At 32.0% G+C, this 26,771-nt stretch overlaps 2 protein-coding genes across 2 annotated transcripts in view; one reads left to right on the top strand and one right to left on the bottom strand.

The window, feature by feature from the left end:
- Positions 1 to 254: 254 nt before the first annotated feature.
- LOC135957727 (nudC domain-containing protein 1) lies at positions 255 to 2,294 on the bottom strand. Its single transcript, XM_065508521.1, has 3 exons — positions 1,180 to 2,294; positions 844 to 1,054; positions 255 to 771 (listed from the first exon to the last, which is right to left on the bottom strand). The coding sequence occupies exons 1-3, from the start codon at positions 2,254 to 2,256 to the stop codon at positions 284 to 286; spliced, it is 1,776 nt and encodes a 591-aa protein (XP_065364593.1). The 5' UTR covers positions 2,257 to 2,294; the 3' UTR covers positions 255 to 283.
- A 1,632-nt stretch (positions 2,295 to 3,926) lies between these two features.
- LOC135958252 (NCK-interacting protein with SH3 domain) overlaps positions 3,927 to 26,771 on the top strand; it is a 49,095-nt gene continuing 26,250 nt past the window's right edge. The window contains exons 1-2 of the mRNA XM_065509146.1: positions 3,927 to 4,806; positions 21,559 to 21,743. Coding sequence (XP_065365218.1) covers positions 4,803 to 4,806; positions 21,559 to 21,743 — 189 coding nt within the window. The 5' untranslated portion in view covers positions 3,927 to 4,802. The remainder of the gene's footprint in view (positions 4,807 to 21,558; positions 21,744 to 26,771) is intronic.

Raw genomic sequence — 26,771 nt, 5'->3', positions numbered from 1 at the left:
AAATTTGGCGACCTTGCAAGGAGGCTTGGTCTGCCGTGAAGAGGAGAATGAGACAATTTTTCATCTTATTTATCACTGCATCGTTCCTTCAATAATCTTTCTGAACTGTCGGACATGAAGTTAAAATACCAGACACGGCAATATCCACGTGGTGACCTAGAATCCGTCAAATGACTGCAGCACACTAATGTCCTTACTTCTCCTCTTCTTTTTAAGTAGTTTTGTTCTATATTTTTTTTAAATAAAACAAAAACTTTTTTCTCCATCCTTATAAAATCATTTATTAACTTTCCATTTGCAAAAACAACACACATTTCTCTGTCAACAATGTGGCCACACTATTGGCTGTTGTCAGTCCCAAAACTTCACCCGCATCGTCCAACGTTATTAAATGCTGTTTACCAATTGTCACCTGAGGTCCATTACGATTTCTCAGACCACTGGCCGTATCATATTTGGTTTTATACAAAAATACATGACGATGGGATTCGGCTATCAGAGCATAACCCAAATCGGGCGAACAATCCATAAATTTCTTTTGCAGCTTCGAAGCCTGCACATAACCAAATGCGTGTAGATTGCCCTCATGACGTATAGACCATTCGTCCGGCTTCGAGGGATTGTACTGTTGCAACCACAGACAGCAGTCGACATCTTGTCGGGTGGCTATAGCTAATGGGAAACCTGGTCTCAGCGATGTGGAGAATAAAGGTGGTGAGGAGCCCATGATAATGTTGTGGGTAATGGTTTTGGTGGACAAATTAAAACGAGCTAAAAAAAGTTATATGAAAATTGGTTTAGTTTTCGTTTTGTCATGAAGTTTTTTATGATTAAAATACTTACCAATAGTAATTTCATCTTCTGCGGTACCCATGGGAAAATCACAATCTTCTATGGGAGCTTCAAGATTAGCTATAGGTTGTTGTTCCATAGGTAAACAATTTTCTCCTGTTTTATCATTAGTTTCTTTGGGTCCAAGACCATTTGCCAACAGTGAAGTCCAGAGTAAGCCCGATGTTTGCTTAATTAAAGTTATTTGAAGAAAATTGTTTTCCTAAAAGAAAATGAATATGTATCATCATGTTAAAACGTGATATTGAATTACATAGAAAAATGGTGTAGTTTTAAATGGATTGAAAAAAAATTTTAGTTCTGTAAAAATCTTTTATTCCTACTTACTATTGTCCATGTGGTTAAATCCAATTCAACTTTTTCAAACAATTCATGATCCAATAACACTTCATCATTGCATTTCACCGTAATCTTATTGATCACACACTTTACATGGTAATCATTTCTTTCTTTTCCATCTTTAACCTCAAATTTAATAACTAAATCTTCATCAGTTTGTGACCAGGAAAAGCCTGAAACTTGATTCTCCTCATCAGCAGATGCTCCATGCAATTGAGGTTTCTCCTCCTCCGGTTTTGGGTTGTCTTTCACACCATCTTCCAAAGAATTGTTCGACCTCCATTTAAACTCATGATTGGAGCTTAGGACTACAGAATCTGCGCGAGGTTCAAACGCACAGTAATATACAGAGCCTTTACCCTCTAAAGTGTCCAAAATTTGAAATTTCCACAGATCATCTTCCAAAAACCATTTACTCCAGTGCAAATAGAGAAAATGTGAAGTTGTACCTTCGGGCAGGGCAGATTCCACACGTTGAACGTGACCCAATATAATAGAAATTTGTTTTCGTTCTTGTATTATATCCAAGCGAGCATCGTAAATAAGATAATTCTTTTCATCTGTCACTAGGCCATCACCTTCTATCCTGCAAGTGGCCACCATCCTCCACTCACCACCTTTTAAACGATCTCCGGTTTCCAGCAACAAAAGAGTTTTAACGCCATCACACACCACACAAAATTTTTCCGATAAAAATCTTAAACTATAATTATAATCGCCCTTTTGCTGGCGACAATCTTCGCCCACATCCTGTGCTAAACGATAAACCACCTGCTGTTGATCCGGCCGGCCTTTGTTGTCATCGTAAGCACATCTTACTACCTCTCCCAGGCGATTAATGAAATAGGAATGTGTTCTGGCCCATGGATCAACCGTGAGCAGATTTTGCATGGAAAACAACTCGGCATGCAACAAAGAATATTGGTCATCATTTAGTTCCGCTTTTAAAGGTGTCGATGTTAAGTCTTGCCTTAAAATGGGCACCGGATCTAAGGACAATTTGTAGCCATCAAAATTAGAACGTATTAAAGTACGATCCTGTCTTAGTTCTACGATTTTAGGCATTTTTTTGTCGAAAGAAATATTGTAAAAACCCGGTTATTTGTAAAATTCAATGAAGCTGCCACGAAAAACAAAATAAACAATAACAGGGTTGTATTGATTTGTTCTACAGTTGCGCCAGTAGAAATAAGTACAGCATCTTATTAATTATTACAATATTTTAAGCTTTATCTGGAACTGATTATTCAATTACGTGATAGATAGAAATTAGTTGGTCAATACTAAAAAACTAACGAAAAATTCTTCATCATAAATAAAGTTTAGAAACTACTTAGGTTTGGTTTGGAAACACTATGTGCACTTCCACTCGGATATCATAAGGTCCATTGTCATATACAAATAAAAGTGTGAAAAAGTAGAATCCAAATCAGAATAGAGAAAAAATTGATTACGGATTTGAAATCACTGTAGACGTCCTTTAAATAGCCAACCTATTCCCCTAATAAAACCTAGTATGTGACTCTGTTTACAGACAGCAACACTACCAAGTTCATCCAGAAATGTAAATGAAAATCTATGACCCTGTAGTCTCGCGCAGTTGCACATAATGTGCTCTAGTCTTCTATATCCACACACACACCCTATAGGAATCCTGTGTGTCATTATCCCATTTACATATGAAGCCCCCAATTGAGCAGTGACCGGTTATCACTCCTACTAGAATTCTGAGACTTCACCTATCCAACCCAGTTAGTGTTTTGGTTGCTTTTGCATCCAGTTTTGGCCAAAAGGCTCTGGACACTTGACAATCCGTCCTACTATTCCAGGATTGGTTGTTGGAGTCACGAAATCTTTCAAATATTAGCCTGAAGTAGTGACAGTTTTACACCCGTTCCCTAGTACCATGATCAAAATCAGAACCATGTCTGGCCAATTCATCATTTCCCTGTAGTGTACCAATAACTCTTCGAGAGCATTACTACAGTCTTCCACTATACTAGTATGTATTAAATGACATTTCAAAACCCTAAGAGCCGCCTTACTGTCCACATATATAGTGACTACAGACCCCTCAGTGACGTGTGCATTTATCAACTCTGTGGCTTTCTAGATTGCAAAGATCTCTGCCTGGAAGAGACTGCACTCATTAAATCAGCCAAATTGATCCATAAATAGCTAAGTTATAAGCGATAAGCCGTAGTAACAAAAATTTATCCTTTTTGTTCCATCAAAAGAATTCGTCTTTTAATAGAAAATTTAATATTGATTCACTAAACATATGTTTTCAACCAAAAAATTAACAAATATTTTTAATTTTAAAATTATATTTATCTTTATATTTTTAGTTTTAATATACTTTTGTAATGTTGAATAATTTAATTTGAAAAATACATTTCTTTTTACGAATAATAATTCAAAACCTTTAATATATTACAATTAGTTATTATTATTTTAGAAAACACTGTTATACATTTTTTTGAGTGTGTTTAGTTAGCACAATTCTCTTTCTCTCTCAAAATTCTTATAAGACAATTTCTAAAATGTAAACAATAAAAACAAAAAAACTCCATTATGATTTGCAAGTTTTATTTTAATAATATTTATATTAAAATCCCACAGTAATAAAAACATGATTTATTTTCAAATACTAAAATGTTAGCCTTAAAAAGAAAATTATTAGATTTTTCAACCTAGTTTATTTTCAAAACACGCTGAATTGACCACACCAAATTGAAACAGATGTTTTGCAGTAAAAGAGACAACATTAACAAAAATCTGTCTTATTTGACAAATTCCTCCACTAAGATCAAAAATAACAACGCATTGAAAGCAGACAAAACGAGGAAACAGCCAAATGAAACGAATATAATACCGTTATACAAATAATATCCTGTATTTATAAAGTGCCAACTCCAGAGAAAGGAAGTGTTGTTAAAGTGGTGGTGGACGAAAAAATCAAATTGCACACAAGAAATTTTTAGCAATAAATGTGAAGAAACAAGTGTAACAACAACCACAATCAATCATAAAAGTAAATTTTGTTATTTGGAAAAATATCAACAAGTAAGCTAAAGTAATACAATTCAATTAAAAAAAGTTAAAAATAGAAATTGATGCAATAGATAGAAGAAACCAAAAAATAAGAATAAAAAACGCACATGCAAAATTTAACAAAAGTGTCCCCAGCCAAGAAAACAGCCTCCGCCCTAAATAGAAAAATCGTGTATATATAGAAATTGAGTGTTTGTGTTTGTTGTGCAAAAAAGGAGGGAATGTAGTAGCATTATTGTTGTTTTTGGGGAAACAGTATTTAACCAAAAATACATTAAGAAAATAACCGAAAAACAAACAACCAAGAAGACGTGAATAAAAGCAAACGCGAATTTGCAAATAAAAACAAACAACAAAACAAAATAATACCTACCTATAACAACAACAACAGCAACAAAATAAAACCTAATTAACTAACGTCCTTGTCTAGTGTTAAAAAATTCATTCATTTTTGCAACTATTGTCGTACACATCTGCTCTCCACATAAATACGCACACATATACGTACATAAAGTACCTATTATTCTTTTTTGCTTTTTTGCACATTGACGTACAAAATGGGTAAGTACTAAAAAAAAGCACACATATTCTCATTACACTTACAAATACAATAGATATTAACAGAAAACGGAAATGTAAATTATAATGAATGCATGCTAAACTAAATGCAAACAACAATAAAATATCATAGTAAAGGGAAACTAAATTTTAATACAATTCCTTGATGGCATCTAGTTAGTGGCTCTTACACAAAGCTACCAGATGGAAAAACTCTAATTTTCAAATATTAATTAGTTTTTTTGGTAGCAAAAATTTAACTTATTTTTTTGTTAAAACAAAATTGGCTTAGATCTACTAGATTTAGGTACTATTAGAGATGAAAGGTACTAAAACATTTTATTATGCATTTATGGTCCATAGTGCACAGTAAAATCATAAAATTGTTTTTACCTAATTAGGTATAAATTTAAGTTTATGAAACTTGGTACAAAAAATTCAATTGGATCAACATTTTGTGGCTAAAAAAAAATTTTGGGTTTACCAAAAAACTTCTTGTTAAAATAAATTTTTTAAAAAACATTATTAATTTTATTATCATAAAAATTAAAAAAATTTTTGTGTGAATTTTTTGATAAAACAAATTTTTTTGGTGAAACAAATTTTTTGGGTTTATAAAGACAGATGGCCAGACGGTGATTTGGTACGCCTAACCTCGAGCCATCCCAAGTGAGTCACTATTACACATGACAGCCTCTTTAATCTAACCTACCATCTGCAGCCAAGAAATATTAAAATTTACCAAATTGCTGTTCTCAGGATTCCCAATGTCACAGGTCAAAAAACATAACTTTGCCAGCCTAATTTAAAATTTGATGTTAACACCATATGTTCAACGTATTGTTACGTTTTAACCTTTTCAAAACGCTGTTTTATTTCCTTTAAATAAACCGGATACTTTTGATTGCAAATAAAAGCCGTTTAGTAGTTTGAAAATTGTAACAACTCTTTATTTATTTAAATGTACAACAACAACAACAGAATTAAATAGTCACTCAATGTTTTTTTATACACGTTTGTAAATTCGCAGAAATACAGACACAATTTATAATGTATGTACACGAATTTACTTGAAAAACACAACACACTTTAAAGCTGAATTCACCCATGAGTTTCTGAAACATTTTTTGTTCGGAACAATGTTTTTTTATATGTAGTTTGAAGTCTCTCTCAAAAATGGAATGTCAAACTACATATAAAAAAAAAATTGTTCCGAACAAAAAATTTTTCTGAAACTCATAGGTGAATTCAGCTTAAGGCACTCAGTTGATGTTTATTCGAAAAGCGTCTCTTATAAACTCACTAACGACTGCAACCTCTGCCACTATTTATAACACTGCACTCTAGATTGCCCTTTAACTGTCAAAGTTCGAATATTCTAGATCATACGCCATCTGTGGTGTACTTTCTACAAAGTTCTTTAACTGAATATTCGAATTCAAACAGCGTTGTGTAATGTAAAACAACGAAAAGAACTTCGAAAAAAAATATTGTTTACTCGAAACAATATCTAAGTATCTAGTATAGACAATTAAACGAAATTCCAATAAATAAAAAAAAACAAGGATCATGCGTGAAATAATTTGTATTTGAAGGGAAATTCCCATACTAGGTTTAAGAGTTAAGTCGAAAACAAACCTCCTTTCTATGTTGCACTTCTTCACAGCTACGAGCCATAGTTTTAACAAAAGCTAGGGAAATAAGGACGATGGGAGCCTTTGATACACTAGCAAGCAGTCGGCTGGGGGGTTCGTGTCCTAATTCCTAACCTTGCGAACTTTTACATGCTCTTGTTATAGACTCCCGGAAAAAAACTAAATGGATAAATTAACTGGATTTGTATAACTAAAAAAAAATAAACAAGACCCCAAATTTAGTTATAAATGAAAGGAATTTAAAACTAAAACAAATTTTATAGTTGATCATTTCTGCCTATTTATACGCCATCCTGATGTTTTGGATACGTGTGCCTCAAAACCCTCACCAGCCATAGTTCTACTGGCATAGTAAATTTTGTAAAACCCCTAATTGTGTATTATCTCTTCATTCTTACACTTAACCAATAAGAAGACGAAACAAAGTATTTACTCAATCATATTTGACATATTTATTATAATTAAATTCAAAATGTTCATATTTCGTTTAGAATTTATAAATATTTTAAAATTTAGAAATTCAATGGCTTAAATTTAACATTATTAATTGTTAATAGAAAAAATATGTAAAATTTAATAACAAACTTTTAACAAAGATCTTAACAATGCAAAAAAAAATCAAATTGGAAGTTTATAAAATATTCCACAATATTATTTGTAATTAACTATAAACATTATTTTTTTAAATACCCAAAACTAATTTTTCCTATCACCAAAAGCCAAAATTTTTTTTAAAAATATACATAGTAATTTGGCCCATAGTGCAAATTTTAAAAGAAAAAACCATAAAACAAATGCAAAGAAATTTAGTAAAGTTCATTGAACTCAGACATGAACAGCTGATCATGAATATACATGTTCGTGTGTAAATGTTACGTAGGTTATAACCAAAAGTAGGTCACGACATGTTCGAAATAAAAATAGAGAGTTAATATTTTGCAACGAGTTTGATCTCTCTAAATACTGGAAATAGTATTTAGGTCACAACAGGTTTGATCATTCTTTACTAAATTGTTTTCATTTGTTTGGTTTGTTACGAAAGATGCAAGATAAATAAGAAAAAAATAAGCAAGTTAAGAGATTACATATATATCTACTCACCAATCGAATAAACTGTAGAAGGCCTTCTCCATGAATTCGACGTGCGCTATGTTGTGGGAAAATAAAATCTACTTATTTTCGTTATTTTCTTGCATTATTTGTTTTGAAAAATTTTAGTTATTAATTTTAACCATATTTTATACGTATATGTTTTAGGTATTTATATTTTGTTGTTTTAATGTAGTTTATATTTAAGTTTTAGTTATTTTCTATATTTCATTTTTTTTCTTTATATTTGATCAATTTCGATTTAGTTAATACAGTTTTTATACAGTTTTAATTTTCAATTTGGACATGAGCATAATTTCCTTTTTTTTTTAAAAAATAAACACTATATATTGTAGGGTGCCTTCATTTTAATTGTTTGGAATTGTGTTTTTCCTTTATATTATCTTTACACTAGGCAAATTTTAATATATATTCAATTAATAAATATTAAGTATAATGCAATACTACATACTATAGGGTGCATTTGGTTATTTATGTTACAAAAGCAAAATTTAATGAACGAACATAATTAGTAACACAATTTTTGCAAGATTAAAAAAAAACAATTTTAAAATTATTATAATTATATGTATGTGTGGAGATATTTATGTTTTTCACATTTTTAAAGAAACATTTTTTTTTTTCACTCTTTAATTATCACCAATTTTTTTATATTTGCTTGGTTGTAAATCACTGTTTTGGTGTATTTAGATAACAGATTGGGAAACTCTGTTTTGTTTGTTTTATTTATTTAGTTGAAAAAAAAAAAAAAGAGTTCGAGATTTGGTTTGTTTTGTTGTTTTGAATTTTTTGGTTAGTGTTGTTGGTTTTAATGATGTTGAGCACGAAAATCATGGAAGATGCAGAAGAAGCACTGTTGTCTGGTGACTCATCCATAACATGAGGAATCCCCTGGAAGAGGAATTCCCTAGGCAGGTTTTGGGAACTTGTTCAACAGATTTGAGTGGTTTTCTTTGAATGTTAATACAGAAAACAATATAAATTAATAAAGAATATGTTTTATTGGAACATATTTAAAACTCAAATAAAAATTACCTGCTTATTTGTCTCCTAATTGAAACACATTCGGTGACATAAATTTAATTTTATGAATTTGTGCCAAAATTTTGAGATAGAAATGTTGAGTGTTTGGACTCGTAAGCTTTTCCTTTAATTTAAAGTTATATCAGAATTTGTAGAAATTAATTTAATTTATAGAAAATTTACCTGATGATAGATAATTGGTAATTATTGTTCAAAAGTTATTTGTGCCTTGTAGCCAATTGTAAATGGATGGCTTTAGAAATTAAGGATATTTATTCCGATAATGTTAATGTGTTAACTTTTTGATTCGACCATCAACAGGAAAAGGATCTTTGCAAAATTTATCTTTGACAGAAGAAATCTTTTGTCAAATAAAACTTCATATTTCATGTCATTTTTTGATAGAAACATTTCAAGTTGCCAGATATATGACTCCACTCATGATCATGCATAAAAAATGTTCATTCCCCATTCTTCATGCCGATTAACCAAAAGAACTTTACATTATTTAGCATGTTTGGTATTTTATTAACCACATATTTTATTAAATTTAGATTATTTATTAAATCTTAAACATTTAAGGTATTTTATATTTCACTCGTTAACGAGTCATTATATCTAAGTATGCATGAATAAAATTTCCGAACCCTGTCAACGTTTAGCTCAGACAAAACTCTTCTACGTTATCAGATTTTTCTCAATCAACACATGCAAAACGAATAACCAAACCAAAACAAAACAGTATAAAAAAAACATATGATTGTTAACAACAAGTATTTATCCCAAAAAAATTACAAATAATTTAAATAGTGAATTTTAAAACAAAACGTTTTCTTAATTTAGAAAAGAAAAATGATTTGTAATTAATAAATTATTTAGTTAATTGTTTAGTGAAAATTGAAAGACTTAGGTGACATTTGTTTGAAGTTCAATGGGACAAATTATAAATTGCTAGAAAAATAAGGTAAGTGTGAATTTTTGTTTTCTTGACATAAACGTCCATTACAAAACTAGATATTTTCCAAGTTTTACGTAAGGAAAATAGCTTGAAACAGGTCGTTTATGGACGAATGTCCTTACCGTGATAGGTTCCTACCAGTTTTCCATCTAAATCTTCTAAAACATAGTAGTTATTACCGATTTTTTCGCGAATTCTTGCTTTAACAAACATTGGACACAATTTGGCATTAAAACTCTTCTCCATACTGCTTTGCGCAAAATTACGCCTAAAAACTTCTTGGTTAATAGCAAAGGATTGTGGTCTTGAACGTAAATTATATTGTTTTTGGTTCCTGTCAAAGGCTTCTTTTATATATTTCTTTAAATTTTGTCTAATTAGTTGCAAGTGATCGTCACGAGAAATTTTAGCAGATGGTTCATCTAACAATTTTAGTTTTCTAAGAAGTTCGTAAGAAGACGCATGGGTTATCATGTCAAACCCGAAAAGTGCGTGATAGGGTGAAGTTTTAATGGCTTGATGGTAGGAGTTTCGGAGTGCACAACTAATAGCGCTGAGCTGTTCATCCCAAAGTCGATGGTCTTTTTTTAAATATGCCCTAATTCCGGCTATAAGTGATCGGTTGACCCTTTCGGACGCATTAGATTGGGGGGAGTAGTATGCAGTATACATGTGTTTTATGCCATATTTTGTAAGGAATGCATTTAATTCATTTGCTTTAAATTGGCTGCCATTATCACTAATTATGACCTCTGGAACACCGTACATATGAAAAATGTTCTGTTCTAAATAATTTTGAATATTTGCTGAGGTGAATTTTCTGAGAGGACATAACCAGTGATATTTTGTAAGGTGGTCAAGTACAATTAATAAGCCAATGAATCCAGACTTGCTTCTCGGATAAGGTCCTAAAAGATCAATATATAACCGTTGGAAAGGCCTCAGTGATATTGTATGATTCCCCATAGGCGGTTTCATTATAAAATTTGGCGCTTTGGTAGCCTTACATATGTCACAGTTTCTTACATAGTTTTTCACATCTTTAATTAAACCTGGCCAATAGAAATTTCTTCTCAATAATTCCAAAGTTTTAATCATACCACCATGCGCAGAAGTAGGGGAATCGTGAGCTCTTTTTATTGTACTTTCTCGAAGTCTGTAGGGTATCCACAATTTCCAAGATGAATTTTCCTGCTCTTCTTCACCAGTGTAATGTTCTGTTCGTATATATACATATTTATTCTCTAATTTAACATCGGGATATTTACTTTGATTTTGAGTTATTTTGTTTTTTAAATCCTCATATTCTTGGTCTTCAAAGTAGGGTGAGTTTAAGTCGACTTCAGGCTCAACAACTTCCAAGGAATTGATTGTATCCATTGGGATTCTGGATAATGCATCAGGAACTATATTATCTTTTCCTTTCCTGTGACTTATGGAGAATTTGTACGGTTGTAATTTAAAAACCCATCGGGCAAGTCTTCCGCTCAGATCTGGTTGTTTCATCAACCAAAGTAGGCTCGAGTGATCTGTGACAACCTCAAACTCCTGCATTTCTAAATAGCATCTGAACTTTTTGATGGCTTCCAGAGCTGCCAAGCATTCCCGCTCTGTGACGGAGTAATTACGCTGCGCTGCATTAAGCTTTTTACTCATGTATGCAATGGGCTTTTCTTCACCTTGAGCATCCAATTGCACCAGAACTGCGCCAATGCCATAATCACTCGCATCACAATGCAGGAAAAACTTTTTCGAAAAGTCCGGGTTTGTCAACACAGGAGCGGTTGTCAACAGATGTTTTACTCTTATAAAAGCAGTTTGAGCTTCTGGTGTCCAAGTAAATTTCTTTTTCGTTGACAAAACATCTGTTATGGGACACACCTCTGTTGAAAAGTTTTCGATGAATCTGCGATACCATCCCGCCAATCCAAGGAATCCTCTCACTTGTTTGAGATTTTTAGGAATGGGCCAATTGACTATCGCACTAATTTTTTCAGGATCTGTTGTGACACCTCCGTCTCCTATTACAAAACCTAAGTAATTCGTTCTAGTTACACAAAAGTTGCTCTTGGGCACGTTTAAAGTTAAATTCGCCTTCCTAAATTGATATGCTATTCTAACTAATATCTCAATATGGGACTCAAAATCTTCAGAAACAATCACCAAGTCATCTAAGTAACCAAAAACACTATTCCTTAGATCTGGTGGTATAAGTTCATCAATCAATCGACACATGGTTTGTGGGGCGTTACATAACCCGAACGGCATCACCACAAACTGATACAACGGTCTTCCGGGCACAGTAAAAGCCGTCAAAGGTTTCGAAGCTTCGTCCAGACCAATTTGCCAGTAGGCGTCTTTTAAATCTAATTTCGAAATTATATTTGCCTTAGGAAGCCTTGCAAATATGCCACCGATATTTGGTAACGGGTAAGCGTCTTTTTTAGTAACCATATTTAATTTTCTTGCATCTAGACATAGACGCACCTTATTAGGTTTTACCACTAACCTCATTGGAGAGCTCCACGGGGACGAAGACGGTTCAATAACCCCTAAAGCTAGCATCCTATCGATTTCACCGAACATAAGCTTCTCTACCGCTGGTGACACTGGGTAAAATCTTTGTTTTACAGGAGAAGCATTGCCTACATCGATTTTGTGTTCAATTAATTTTGTTCTACCTAGTCCATGTTTATCAAAATTAGGAAATAGACTAATAATAGATTCTAACTGCCCTTTTTGTTCATTATCAAGTGGATATGAATTTTCTTCAATGGGATGAGTTGTTTTAGAAAAATCAGACAAAACCTCAGACATACCATTCAAATCAGAAGGATTATCATAAGGACTAGATAAGGCAATAATATTGGCGGAGCCAGTTAATTCTGGACATAAATTAAATAATTTCCAAAAGTCTAGTCCCAGAATAAGTCGCTGAGAGATAGATGGAATTATAAATAGTTTTATGGTTTTTGTACTATTTTTGAAAGACATATCAGCATCTAACCATCCCAAAACAGATTGATGTTTACCATCTGCTGTTTTCACATATGACTTGCATTTGTTAAAATTTGAATATTTTGAAAAATTTTGTTCTGCTAAATTTGAGCCTATGCAACTTATATTTGCACCTGTGTCTAAGAGGCCATATTCGGTAAAATTCAAAAATGTTACTTTTGCATAATATCTCATATCTTTTGCATCAGATACTATGGTTGAGACTAACATTTTTCTACAAAACTTTTTTAATCGAAAATATTTTCTTAATCTAACTGTAGATCGTTTTGGTTTCTTTTTTGTGGACTCTGATATCGATGAAACGTTAAAAATTTCATTTCGTTTCTCAAGATATAATTGCCATCGCTTATGATAAGGTAAACGGGGATAGATAATTTTATTTGAAAATTGACCAGACTTATAAATATCCTTATTCTTTAATAAGTTTTTGTCTTCATCATCGTTTTTGCGTTGGAGTAGCTTAATTTTACCAAATTCGTAGTTATTATCGTCATGTCCGGTAGGTTTGCAGGGGTCAGTATCAGGAAAATGTTGGTTTATAGAAATGGTATCATTTAATATTATTTGTTTTCTTTTGGGAATGGATTCCTTAAGTTTTTTGACATATTTTGCTTTTTTAATGCACACCTAGAACAATTAGGTTTGTATACTTGTTTTTCCCCACATCCATAGCAAAATATGGTCCTGTCTTTGAGGCAATCCTGCCAATGGTGACCTATTTCCTCGCAGTTCCAGCATTTACCATTAAAATCAATATTTTGTACAGCATTAACGGATAAATCTGTATCTAATTCCTCTAAACTACAAGAGTTTTCATCAATATTTTCTGCCGATATATCAGCTATACGACGAGAGGGATTTGTGTTGGAAATTCTAGAAAACATATTTTTACGAACATGCTCCTCTGATAAGAAATTCTCCCGCATTTGCACTAATTTTCTTAAATGTGGAATAGAGTGCACAGGGACGTACAAGAGATCTTGCCGAATGTCTGGACGTAAATTCCTTGCTAAAATTTCAATTAACTCGAGCTCAGACATTGGTGTTGGTAGTTTGTCCATAATAGTGGAAACCGCTTCGTAAAAGGAGTCAAATGTTTCTCCAGGTTTCTGCTTTCTATTGCGAATCTCCTCTCTTATGTCAAAGGACGATTTAAACTCGCGGTACTGACATCTTATCGCTTCGCAGAAATCGATCCATTCAATGACCTGGACTCTTTTGTGGTATCGCCAGTACCACTCTCTGGCTTTACCAGTTAACAAAATGTGTAAATTTCGGCATATAATTGAAAAATCATTATTGAAATAATCTTTTGTTAAAGTTCTAATTCTATACAAGAATTCCTCAATATTCAAACCATTAGACGTACCGTCGAATTTAACGTTCCAATTTTGAATTATTAAAGAAATTTTGTCAGCATTTAAGGTGCTGTGATAAGAATTAGCGGATGAATTGACACGAATTGGGGAATGTACAATATTAACGTTTGGTTGTTCGAACAAGTTGTTATTCGAATTAAAGATACTAGCAGGTGTGTTTTGATTTTGATTTACTTCTGGGTGATTATTGGGAGCAAAATTTAAATTCGTTAAAAGACGAGTCAAATTTTGTTCAATCATTCGATTAATCTCTTGATAATCAATATTATTATTACTTGTAGTTGCTGTTACAGTCGGTTCATTTTCAGAGTCAATTGTCGGATTCGGTGCATTAGTCGCAGACGATGGGACACTCTCTTCATTAGCTTCATGACTAAAACTAATATCTATAGGGTCTTGACCTACGTTCTTACTAACGCTTCTGGTTTGATAATGCTTTGACATTGCACCTCGTGGCTTTGTACTAGGGATTCTTGCCAAACTACCTTTTGGTTGAATCGTAAGTTTTTTTAATTCAGACAACTGACAGTGTCGTTTGCAAATCGGACAATCTGAAAATGTGGCTAAATGAGTTTCTATGCATGACCTATGGAAAGCATGTTTACACTCCTTAATGATCAAACATTCCTGTCCCTCACTCATTGATGTTATACAAATCTGGCATACCGATGGTTCTATATAAATCGGTGCCGAAGGCAAAGGTGGTGGTATTGTGGTTGGAGGAGATGTAGGATCTGTTGCCATTGTGTTAAAAGAAGAAAAATCAAAAAAAAATGGAAATGAAAACTAAGCAAATTTACTTTCTATTTATAAATTTATGTGAACAAAGTCTTATAAAATAGAAAATTTATAAAGAAAACGGAATTTGTATTAAAATATATTGGTAAAAAAAATGTGTAGGATATATAAATTGTATTAGAATAAAAAAATAATGTGTTTAAATAAACAATATTTCGCAATAGAAAAAAAAACAATTTCGAAAATCTTAACTTTTAACAAGTAACAAATTAGCAATAAGGTTTAATTGAAATTTTTAAATTCGTTGTAGAAATTTTTCTAGAAATTAAAGGGGAAAATTTAAAGAATATAAAACTTTTGATTCGGTTTCCAAATCTATAAAATGTATCTTGCTGAAAACTAATAGTAAATGGTCTTCTTAATAGTTTCGTGTAAAAAATAATAAGATAATAGTTATTTAAACAGTCATATAAAATAATCAACTATTCAACAAACAATACTAGGCTATGGAGTTCGATAATGTGACTAGAATATGTATGAAATTGGTCCCATTAGCAAGGTCACAATTTTTTCCTATGTACCCAATCATTTCTAAACTAGGTCATAAACTGCAGATAGCGAATCTATGATTTCCATTGTATAAAAATGAGCTAAAACTCGGATTCAATATTCATAAATACGCTAGACTATTACAGAACTTAGTAACACTAAAATTTATTTCATTGCACTCTATAAGATAAAGAAAGGACTATTGTAAACTCAGCGGTTAGTCTACGCGAACCTTAAAACCTCAAGTAACTAAAATTCCTGAAGAGATATAAAAGTTATTCTTTATCAAATTTTGTTTCAATAAAAATTATTTTAGAATTACCTAAAAAATGAAATCTACTACTTAATAAAACAAATTTTAGAGCCAGAAAGAACGAGCCATTCCTTCGGGCCCCACGTTGGGCGCCATTTTTGTAATGTAAAACAACGAAAAGAACTTCGAAAAAAAATATTGTTTACTCGAAACAATATCTAAGTATCTAGTATAGACAATTAAACGAAATTCCAATAAATAAAAAAAAACAAGGATCATGCGTGAAATAATTTGTATTTGAAGGGAAATTCCCATACTAGGTTTAAGAGTTAAGTCGAAAACAAACCTCCTTTCTATGTTGCACTTCTTCACAGCTACGAGCCATAGTTTTAACAAAAGCTAGGGAAATAAGGACGATGGGAGCCTTTGATACACTAGCAAGCAGTCGGCTGGGGGGTTCGTGTCCTAATTCCTAACCTTGCGAACTTTTACATGCTCTTGTTATAGACTCCCGGAAAAAAACTAAATGGATAAATTAACTGGATTTGTATAACTAAAAAAAAATAAACAAGACCCCAAATTTAGTTATAAATGAAAGGAATTTAAAACTAAAACAAATTTTATAGTTGATCATTTCTGCCTATTTATACGCCATCCTGATGTTTTGGATACGTGTGCCTCAAAACCCTCACCAGCCATAGTTCTACTGGCATAGTAAATTTTGTAAAACCCCTAATTGTGTATTATCTCTTCATTCTTACACTTAACCAATAAGAAGACGAAACAAAGTATTTACTCAATCATATTTGACATATTTATTATAATTAAATTCAAAATGTTCATATTTCGTTTAGAATTTATAAATATTTTAAAATTTAGAAATTCAATGGCTTAAATTTAACATTATTAATTGTTAATAGAAAAAATATGTAAAATTTAATAACAAACTTTTAACAAAGATCTTAACAATGCAAAAAAAAATCAAATTGGAAGTTTATAAAATATTCCACAATATTATTTGTAATTAACTATAAACATTATTTTTTTAAATACCCAAAACTAATTTTTCCTATCACCAAAAGCCAAAATTTTTTTTAAAAATATACATAGTAATTTGGCCCATAGTGCAAATTTTAAAAGAAAAAACCATAAAACAAATGCAAAGAAATTTAGTAAAGTTCATTGAACTCAGACATGAACAGCTGATCATGAATATACATGTTCGTGTGTAAATGTTACGTAGGTTATAACCAAAAGTAGGTCACGACATGTTCGAAATAAAAATAGAGAGTTAATATTTTGCAACGAGTTTGATCTCTCTAAATACTGGAAATAGTATTTAGGTCACAACAGGTTTGATCATTCTTTACTAAATTGTTTTCATTTGTTTGGTTTGTTACGAAAGATGCAAGATAAATAAGAAAAAAATAAGCAAGTTAAGAGATTACATATATATCTACTCACCAATCGAATAAACTGTAGAAGGCCTTCTCCATGAATTCGACGTGCGCTATGTTGTGGGAAAATAAAATCTACTTATTTTCGTTATTTTCTTGCATTATTTGTTTTGAAAAATTTTAGTTATTAATTTTAACCATATTTTATACGTATATGTTTTAGGTATTTATATTTTGTTGTTTTAATGTAGTTTATATTTAAGTTTTAGTTATTTTCTATATTTCATTTTTTTTCTTTATATTTGATCAATTTCGATTTAGTTAATACAGTTTTTATACAGTTTTAATTTTCAATTTGGACATGAGCATAATTTCCTTTTTTTTTTAAAAAATAAACACTATATATTGTAGGGTGCCTTCATTTTAATTGTTTGGAATTGTGTTTTTCCTTTATATTATCTTTACACTAGGCAAATTTTAATATATATTCAATTAATAAATATTAAGTATAATGCAATACTACATACTATAGGGTGCATTTGGTTATTTATGTTACAAAAGCAAAATTTAATGAACGAACATAATTAGTAACACAATTTTTGCAAGATTAAAAAAAAACAATTTTAAAATTATTATAATTATATGTATGTGTGGAGATATTTATGTTTTTCACATTTTTAAAGAAACATTTTTTTTTTTCACTCTTTAATTATCACCAATTTTTTTATATTTGCTTGGTTGTAAATCACTGTTTTGGTGTATTTAGATAACAGATTGGGAAACTCTGTTTTGTTTGTTTTATTTATTTAGTTGAAAAAAAAAAAAAAGAGTTCGAGATTTGGTTTGTTTTGTTGTTTTGAATTTTTTGGTTAGTGTTGTTGGTTTTAATGATGTTGAGCACGAAAATCATGGAAGATGCAGAAGAAGCACTGTTGTCTGGTGACTCATCCATAACATGAGGAATCCCCTGGAAGAGGAATTCCCTAGGCAGGTTTTGGGAACTTGTTCAACAGATTTGAGTGGTTTTCTTTGAATGTTAATACAGAAAACAATATAAATTAATAAAGAATATGTTTTATTGGAACATATTTAAAACTCAAATAAAAATTACCTGCTTATTTGTCTCCTAATTGAAACACATTCGGTGACATAAATTTAATTTTATGAATTTGTGCCAAAATTTTGAGATAGAAATGTTGAGTGTTTGGACTCGTAAGCTTTTCCTTTAATTTAAAGTTATATCAGAATTTGTAGAAATTAATTTAATTTATAGAAAATTTACCTGATGATAGATAATTGGTAATTATTGTTCAAAAGTTATTTGTGCCTTGTAGCCAATTGTAAATGGATGGCTTTAGAAATTAAGGATATTTATTCCGATAATGTTAATGTGTTAACTTTTTGATTCGACCATCAACAGGAAAAGGATCTTTGCAAAATTTATCTTTGACAGAAGAAATCTTTTGTCAAATAAAACTTCATATTTCATGTCATTTTTTGATAGAAACATTTCAAGTTGCCAGATATATGACTCCACTCATGATCATGCATAAAAAATGTTCATTCCCCATTCTTCATGCCGATTAACCAAAAGAACTTTACATTATTTAGCATGTTTGGTATTTTATTAACCACATATTTTATTAAATTTAGATTATTTATTAAATCTTAAACATTTAAGGTATTTTATATTTCACTCGTTAACGAGTCATTATATCTAAGTATGCATGAATAAAATTTCCGAACCCTGTCAACGTTTAGCTCAGACAAAACTCTTCTACGTTATCAGATTTTTCTCAATCAACACATGCAAAACGAATAACCAAACCAAAACAAAACAGTATAAAAAAAACATATGATTGTTAACAACAAGTATTTATCCCAAAAAAATTACAAATAATTTAAATAGTGAATTTTAAAACAAAACGTTTTCTTAATTTAGAAAAGAAAAATGATTTGTAATTAATAAATTATTTAGTTAATTGTTTAGTGAAAATTGAAAGACTTAGGTGACATTTGTTTGAAGTTCAATGGGACAAATTATAAATTGCTAGAAAAATAAGGTAAGTGTGAATTTTTGTTTTCTTGACATAAACGTCCATTACAGTTGCCAACTTACGATCCATGTTCAACTGAAAGCTTTTATTTAATAATGCCCACAGATATGTTACAGTTTGCTATTACAGCACTGTTATTTGAAAGCATTATGCTACTTTTAAATCAGCCCTTAAAATCGTTATATTTGAATTCAAGTACAATTTCGTAACAGTATGTTTAGTATGCGCTGAAACTTCACACTAATTTTATGTTCCCCTAAATTAACATCACTCCCTCTTGAAAACCTTCGAATATATCTGATTAAAGTCACACCACTGCCTTTATCTCAACATTACATAACCCGACGCACAGTGGCGCCATTTGAGTTTTTTCGTTGCAAAAATCATAACTTTTGAACCAAATGAGATAATCCAAAAATTTAAAAGGCATATGATAGATAATTTATCAGCCTATAAAATTAGTGTTTGAAAATGGTTTTACGCCTTTCAGGTGCCTACTTATGGGTTATCAAAGTTGAAATTTGTGGAAAAATCAATTTTATGGAAAGTAAAATAAAATATTTTTTAAAATTTTTTATGTTTGTTTTTAAAGGCTCAAAATTTTACCTCTAGCAAAAAATGGGACAAGAACGGGCAGCTGGAAATTTTTGCTTTAGGTAAAGGAATAATCAAAGAACTTATTTTGAAAATATGGCAAATATAGAAATTGATAGTTTTTTTTATTTTCCATCAAAGTTGAGAAATATTGAAAAAATGTATAGTTAGTAAATATCGTTTGGAACCATGTCTTTTCTCAAAATTTGACCTCTAGCTAAAAATGGGGCAAGAACGGGCACCTGGGAATTTTTGCATTAGGTAAAGGAATAATCAAAGAACTTATTTTGAAAATATGGCAAATATAGAAATTGATAGTTTTTTTTTTATTTTCCATCAAAGTTGAGAAATATTGAAAAAATGTATAGTTGGTAAATAAATATGGATTTACCTGGACAAATACAAAGGAACAGTACAATTTTTGTTTATTCTTTTCTTAATAAATATATCTAACAAAAGAATCAAAAATAATGACGATCAGTTACATAGTTTTCGATATATTGTATCTGAAAGCGGACCAAATTACCTAAAAATTGTCTGTTGTCTTTTTGAAAACTGAAAATCAGTCAACTTTGAAGGGCTATATCTTCTGAACCAATAACAAATAAGAGTAGCATTTTTGAATTACTGTAAAAGAGGTGTATTCAATATTTTTTAGGGGCACATGAATTTTTGATTTTTGTTCTACGTTTCGGACTTAAAATTCGGACTCAAAATTTGGCCGAATACCTTTACTTTATAAAGAAAAAATATAAATTGAGGAATTTTAAAGCATAATCAAGTTTTAAATATACATAAGTAATATAATACTAAAACATATGTTTTATTGTAAAAGCATCATGTAGAAACTGTTCCCTAGAAAAAGTATTAATGGAGCTAAAATGGAGACTCTAAAATTAAATTAATAAATACTTTTGAAAACCAACTGAACAATAGAAAATTTGTTTGACCGAATATTAAGTTCTATTCGGATTCGTCTTGAAACACCGGTTTGTGTCAGACTCTAGTAATCTACAATTCTAGACAATACTTGTATTTATTCTTCATATTAACAAATTATTTAACAAAACTATTACAATAACCTATGAAATTTATTGTTAATCAGGTTGGGATAAAACTGGAATTCAAATCCGTCATCTTTAATTATAGAGCAATAGCCAAATTTAGTTTCATTTCAAAACTTATCTCATGTTTATCTAAAAACATTAAAATGTTGTTAAAAAAGGTTCTTCTAATTTTACTTTTTTACATGCATATTTAATTAATCTAATATTTAAATGTATTTTCAAAATCTCAAAAGGAAAATTTCAGTCTGGCAGCATTGCTTGCACGAGTAAATAACGGAGAATCAGTACCTGTGCGAGAGTGTTTGAAAAAGCCAGAGAGCGAGAGACCAACTAGAATGTGTGTGTTTGTGTATTAAAATTTAGCTAAAATGTAGCGGTTTTTTGAGACTGTTTAATTTGCATATTTTGCTTTTGTTGTTATTTTTCACTATTGTTTTCGTATGAGTTGGTTGTTGTTTCTTTTTTTTTGTGAGCGTGTGTATGGGTCGTCTTCATGTTTGTTTTTGTTTTATTTCCTTGTTTTTACACATGATTATCCTCGTTGCCTTGCCAACCAACAATTATTTATTCATGTTGTTGTTTTTGTTTCCTTTGCTGCCACACTCTCTCTCCCCACCAAGTCAAGTGATTTTTGTTTTTGACAATTGTCACCACCTCCCTGTTTTTATTCCGTTTGTTCATCTGTTTCTCTAAAATCCTTTAGTAGTTGCAGTTTTTCTATCACACAGTAAAGTTGGATTTAAATTAAAAATTATTCGTTCACATATTCTTTGCCAACTAAATTGTGCTTAAAAATAAATACTAAAAAATACAAGGAGTATAAAATCCTTGAAAATTGCTTTAACCATAAATGAAATATTTAACAAATTAATTTACACTCTAATTAAATGATTATTTTTTCTTAACAAATCAATTTTCTAATGCAGAGTGTGTGTGTGTTTGTGTATTTATTTGCAGATAACATCGAAATGCTTAAAGCTTTATATGATTTTCAAGCCGTCTATCCAAAAACCATCAGTTTCGATGAGGGTGAATATTTTATTTTATATCAGACCTCAGCACGTCAACGTAACTGGTGGCAAGTGGTCAGCATGAAGGGTAATATTGGTTTTGTACCCTCCAATTACGTAATGAAAATAAAGGTAAGTCAAATAAATAAATTACAACAACAACAAATACTATATGTAACTATATTTGTAAACCTACAATGCCCCCCATATCAGTTGATTGTTAGTTATTTTATGGAACATAATAATCATAATAACCCATAAACCAAACTAAACTAAACCACCACCAAACTATTGGTTTTCATTATCAAACCTTGTGTGTGTGTTCGTTTTCCTTATTTAGAACAAACGCTGGTAATTGTCTTGGAATGTTGTTGATTATTTTTTTTATTTTTAGCTTTTGCTGTAAGAGGGCCTCTCCTTGTTGTTTCAGAATTGTGCCAATCAATTGTTATTTGTAATTTTGCACAAAATGAAAGAAAAACTTGCAGAAATGGGAAAAACCATAACAATAGAGCTTGTAAATATACAATGTGTTGTACTCGTAGCATGAAACGTCATGCACAAGTGTTTTGTTTTCATAAAATTAGGTTGATTATCTATAAATTGCGTTTTAATGCACAATTTTGTTCATTCAATATTCATACTAGAGAGTGCATAATATCAGCAGTGCTATTACATTATGTATTAAGTATTATTGGAAAAAGTAAAAGTGTTTTTTTGTATGCTGCAGCACGCGTAGAATTTTATGTGCCCTACATTGATTGAACGTTATATTTTTAGTAAAATATGTTAATTTAGTTAATACTATTTTCAAAAATCTACTATCTGCAAAATACCATACAAATTGAGTTAAAAATTTATGACCCAAAATTTGATTCACGGTGTTATTTGGGGTCAAATCATATCAACATAGTCTTCTTTATTTGGAAGTTGGCTCCGTGCCAGAAAAACATATATTGTCATGCTATTGTAAAATTTAGCCTCTCCTAGTAGACATCCGAGGCGGCTAATTGCTTTAAGTGGTACGATATTCAAACACCGGCTAGTACGAGGAGACCCCTATATAATTATTGAACAAGAGCATATCAGATCCATCTTGTTGTGATTGACCTCTATTAATAAGTGAGCTTGACACACATATGATGAAGTGCGTTCATTGATTCGCATTCAGTATATAATTGCTGAAAAGGTGTCACAAAAGAAGTGTAATGCAAGAACCAGGGTAAATATCCTTATCAATGAAAGATGATGAGAAAGAAGTACATCAACATCTTCGACAAAGAATCCAATGATGGAATAATGACCAAGAAAAAATAATGGAGATCAAGGCGAATGAATTGTGCTACTTCAACAGTAGACATTGAGTTGTTTCCTTAACTTTTCAGTGAAAGCAACGTTATCGAAGATCAAGTCCATTGAATTGTACTGCTGTCTCAGAACTACTGTTGTTTTCCACGGCAGTGTTTACTCGGTTTCTGCCTATTACTGTGGGTGGCCTTTAAATACGATATTCATGCGGTAACCTGCAACCACTGTTATTACTAGATCCATTAGAATATCGTTCCAAGTTCCTACGTACGACACATGATCAAACGGATCATATGTATATCTAGGAATGTCATTTACACACAGTCGATAATCTTTACTAATATGGTTCGTGTGATTCCAATTCATTTCGTGTGGTTTCTCCCATGGCAATCCAGAAGGAACTTGTATGTCATCATGTTGGGGTGTTCCTTTACCGTGAAGACCTTCATTTCCTTATGAATATGGTATTCCAAGGTTTATCATTATCATTAGCGAGACCTCAAGCACTACGACCCATAGGATATTTTTTGTAGCCTTAGATGAGAGATCAATTACATCCCCTTGCCAGCATTGGGCAGTCGCATATAATATGTTCAGAGGTTTCAGCTTGAAGTTCACAAAACCTACACTGCTCATTCGCAACATTACCCAAAATAAATTAGTGATACCTAAAGCCACAGTGTCCTGTGAATAATCCAGTGAGTAATCTCAATTCACCTTTTCCGAGCGATAGCAACAATTGAGATCTACGTTTGGACAGAATAATAAACCTTTTGCACTGTCTAAGTCCTGGTAAATTGTTTCAAAATCGGGAAAATTCCGATTCAACCCAAGAACGAATTCATTCCATAGTGTAACCAAAGGATGCCAAAGAACGGTTCAGGGCCTATGAATGGACGTCGGGCACTTCTATTGGCCAAACAATCAGCACGTTCATACCCAGCACAAGGTAAGTTCATTGAGTGTGCCGAGTTCATTCAATGATGTCCAGCAGTCCATAACAACACCAGACCTTACATCATATGAAGATAAGGCTCTAAGAGCAGCTTGTCTATTCGACATAACAAATATCCTATTATTCCTAACTCTCCTTCTCAAACATTCGTTAGAGCATATAAGGATGGCGTAAATTTCCGCCTGAAATATTCCAAGGATATATGAAACCAGTCCGTAATGATCCTGAGGGCAGTATTTTGGCAGCTTTGTATTTGTCTGCACTAAGAAGCACTCAGCGATACTGACCACACTACTCAATTGGACCAACGTTCCAAAACAACCTGAGTCTTACTCGCCAAAGATTGTCAATCCACAGCTGTATCAACAGAAAGTTTTTTACCCAGGAAAGACCGGCCAATAATTTTATATGTAGCCAACAAGGTTTCTTTATCCACAACCCAAGTGCTGTCGGCAAGTGTCTTGAGTACTTTGTTTCTTTACTTATGCGATATTGCAGTGACATTTGCGAAGTGACGAAATTTATAGATATATCTACGATATATCTGTCTCTAAACACGATAAACGACTGAAGGGCACGCAAGTTGTGCACAATCTACAGGAAGGTGATGGTGTACATTTTCCAGAATTCCAGCTGGTAAAGAAACACTGTATGAAGGACATAAATATTGAATGGCTTTGCGTGTTTAAGTTAACATATAAATTGGAATGTACGATATTTCCTTGTGCATTGGGATCACTTGACCCATTTTCAGACACTGTAAGTGTCTTCGCGAATGTAAATAACATAGAGATCGGCCTGTACGATACTCCAGGGTTTAGGGATGTGATTGTGTACATTTTCTGGAATTCATGCTGGTAAAGAAACACACCGCTCATCAAGGTTCCAAAGCATCAGCACGGAATTTTCATCTGGGCCAAAGGGTGACCTCTTCAACCTCACTATGCAAGACAAATTTTGGTTCGTCAGTGACTGGAGGGTTGTGACACAATCAATTGAAAGACAATTCCCAATCTCGTCTATATGATGCACTCATATAACCGAGGCTTCTTTATGGCGCTGACAGTGCAAACTTGAGTGTTTATTAGAACAGATGAAGCGCTGAAGATTAAGATAAAATAATTGAACAAATTCTTGGCAAAATCAAGTATAATAATCAGATGAAGATATTTGCTGATAAGTACGAAGAAAAGCATAAAGTGCTGCAATCTGTAATGGATTATTGTCTCAAAAACCCTTGGGAATTGAAACAAAGTTCGGAGAGTTTGGAGATCGTTTATGCAACATTAAGACTACCAATATTCTGTTGAACTCATCTAAGTAAGACTTATACTCCGATGAGTGTAGCAAGTGATACCTACTGTATCTTGTACTATGCCTAAAATATCTTTGAGAACTTGGGCAGTTAAGAAAGTTCGTGAACAATGCCCCTGGATCAGATTATATTTCAGCACTTGTTTTAAAAAATATTCCTCATCGATGGCTTGTCCACTTATGAACCTTTTCTACTTTTCATATTAATCAGGGATTTTTCTCCATTGTTAGAAGCTTATCGCACAATCTCAATTTGTTCGGCTCTCTCGAAGGTTATGGAGAGCATGTTAAACTATTATCTTGTCAATTATGAATTGGAATCGAATAGACTTCTAATGACAGACAGGCTTCTGTAGTCGTTCAACACACCCATGGCATGATGGACTAGTTTCGAATTTTATCGCGTTCGGTGTCGGGGTAGAACTTTCTCCTTTTATTTATAGTTTCCTTTGTGGACGTACTATAATAAATACCTATAAGAGTAGTAATAGAAGGGGTTTGCTACAAGAACTTCATATTGAGCTGTGGAGTTCCCCAGGGATCTGTTGCTTCTCCTTCTCTTTTTTTTAAATTTTCATGAATGATTTGCTAACAATCACTAACAAATCCAATTTATTCTTTCGCGGATGACAGCAATATCTGTCACTCATATTCATTTGACCATAGACCAACTCTTTCTGAGATTAAACTCTTAAGACTGAAAATCTATGACTCTGTAAATTGTGGCCATACAGCAATCTTCAGATGGGGTGAATTGCAACGAGCTAATTTCAACGCACTCAAAACTCACAAGCAATTCTTTGTATGGGTAACGAAACTGTTGCAGTTTCAGATAACCTTTTGATTCTAGATACGACAATACAGTGTAACTTCCATTAGAATCGTCATATATTCGATGTTGCGAAGGAAAGTTTTAGGTGCTTGGGTTTATTGAGACGGTGTCGGACATATTTCTCCCCTTCTGACCTTCTTCGTATATATACTAGCTTCATACGTCCAAAAATGTAATATAATTCCCAAAAATGGGAGGCTGCAAGGTCAAGTCTAGAGCTGCTGGACCGGGTTCGAAGAAAGGCGGGGATGAGACTTACTCGGTTTATTGATACTTTAAAACATCGTCGGAATGTAGACAGCCTATCTTTATTTTACTGTTCAGCAGACATAAGTAGTCTTATACCTAATAAGCGCACTTTCATTCGGAGTACACGTTATTAATCTTCAAAATTCTATGATTTCTACTGACACACTTCTTCAGATTTATAAACAGGAATATGACTTCTTAGACAACGATTTACCTCCTTTATGGTTTTTGTTGCTTCAAAGGCAGACGAAAAAAACGTGGATGAAACACTTTTGTATAATTTTGCTGAACCACAGTCATATGTTAGTAAGTTTCGGACTCATCCATTATTCTTAGTCTCTTACAACAGCGGTATATGGAAGACTATCAAGCTATAAATCCTACTGAATATTCAAACTGTTTTTTGCTCACTATAGCTTATGGTGAATCTGTTCCAACGGTTCAACGTGCGAGAGATGATTTGTGCGGTTCAGAAGTGGTGATTTTGACACGGAAGACAAAG

This window comes from Calliphora vicina, chromosome 4 (genome assembly GCF_958450345.1).
Source record: "Calliphora vicina chromosome 4, idCalVici1.1, whole genome shotgun sequence".
Taxonomy (NCBI): Eukaryota; Metazoa; Arthropoda; class Insecta; order Diptera; family Calliphoridae; genus Calliphora; species Calliphora vicina.
This window is presented reverse-complemented; position numbering and strand designations above follow the sequence as displayed.